Raw genomic sequence first — 798 nt, 5'->3', positions numbered from 1 at the left:
AATGGAAAAAAGACACACGACAAACAACAACAAGAGCAGCATTCAGCAGCTCCCTGAATGAACAAAACCACCCCTTTAAAGAACTCACCGGCGGAGCGGAGGTATTGAGGTACGCGTAGTAGAAGTGCCAGTGGGTTTCGAGAGGCAGGAAGACGTCGTCGTCTCCTTTCCCGTCGTGCCAGAGCCAGTCCAGGTCGTCCAGCTCCTGTTCCTGCTCGTAGCCGCACAGCCCTTGCTGGAAGGAGCAGGACATGCTGTCGTGGTCGGGGCACCGGCCTACCGACACCTGGGAGTTACGGGAGAAGGAAGTTAGGATACTGCAACAACAGGTTTTTAAACACAACCAATATTCTCTAGACTTTTTAACACAAAAACCTCTAGACTTTTTAACACAACAACCCTGGAGACTTTTTAATGCCCTCCAGATTTTTCAGTACAACCCAAATTGTCCAAATGTTTTTAAGACAGCCAAAACCAACCATATTTTTGGAACACAACCAAAACCCTCCAGATGTTTAACGCAGCCGAGACCATCCAGATTTTTTTTTTTTTAACTCAACCAACCCTCAAGTCATCCAGTGAGGCATCTCCGTCTTGGTAGGTGCTAAGCTTGGCTTCGATGCTGATCCGGATGTTGGTTTCGATAATATTCGCTTGGATATCCCTCTCGACGAAGACCCAGGTGTCGTGCAGGGAAGACTCTCGCCGAAGCACTTCCACTTGCTGTGGCCCGTCCCAAGGCCTGCGTTGAACGGCGATGTTAGTGATTTAAGTGACTGTTGTGATTAGGTTTAGATT

General features: G+C 48.4%; 1 protein-coding gene across 1 annotated transcript in view; it reads right to left on the bottom strand.

The window, feature by feature from the left end:
* LOC119592417 (MAM and LDL-receptor class A domain-containing protein 2-like) overlaps positions 1-798 on the bottom strand; it is a 13061-nt gene that overhangs the window by 6198 nt on the left and 6065 nt on the right. Inside the window, exons 11-12 of the mRNA XM_037941238.1 lie at positions 565-742; positions 89-286 (exon numbers count right to left, since the gene is read on the bottom strand). Of these exons, the coding sequence (XP_037797166.1) occupies positions 89-286; positions 565-742 (376 nt within the window). The remainder of the gene's footprint in view (positions 1-88; positions 287-564; positions 743-798) is intronic.

The sequence above is a fragment of the Penaeus monodon genome, chromosome 30, assembly GCF_015228065.2.
Source record: "Penaeus monodon isolate SGIC_2016 chromosome 30, NSTDA_Pmon_1, whole genome shotgun sequence".
NCBI lineage: Eukaryota > Metazoa > Arthropoda > Malacostraca > Decapoda > Penaeidae > Penaeus > Penaeus monodon.
This window is presented reverse-complemented; position numbering and strand designations above follow the sequence as displayed.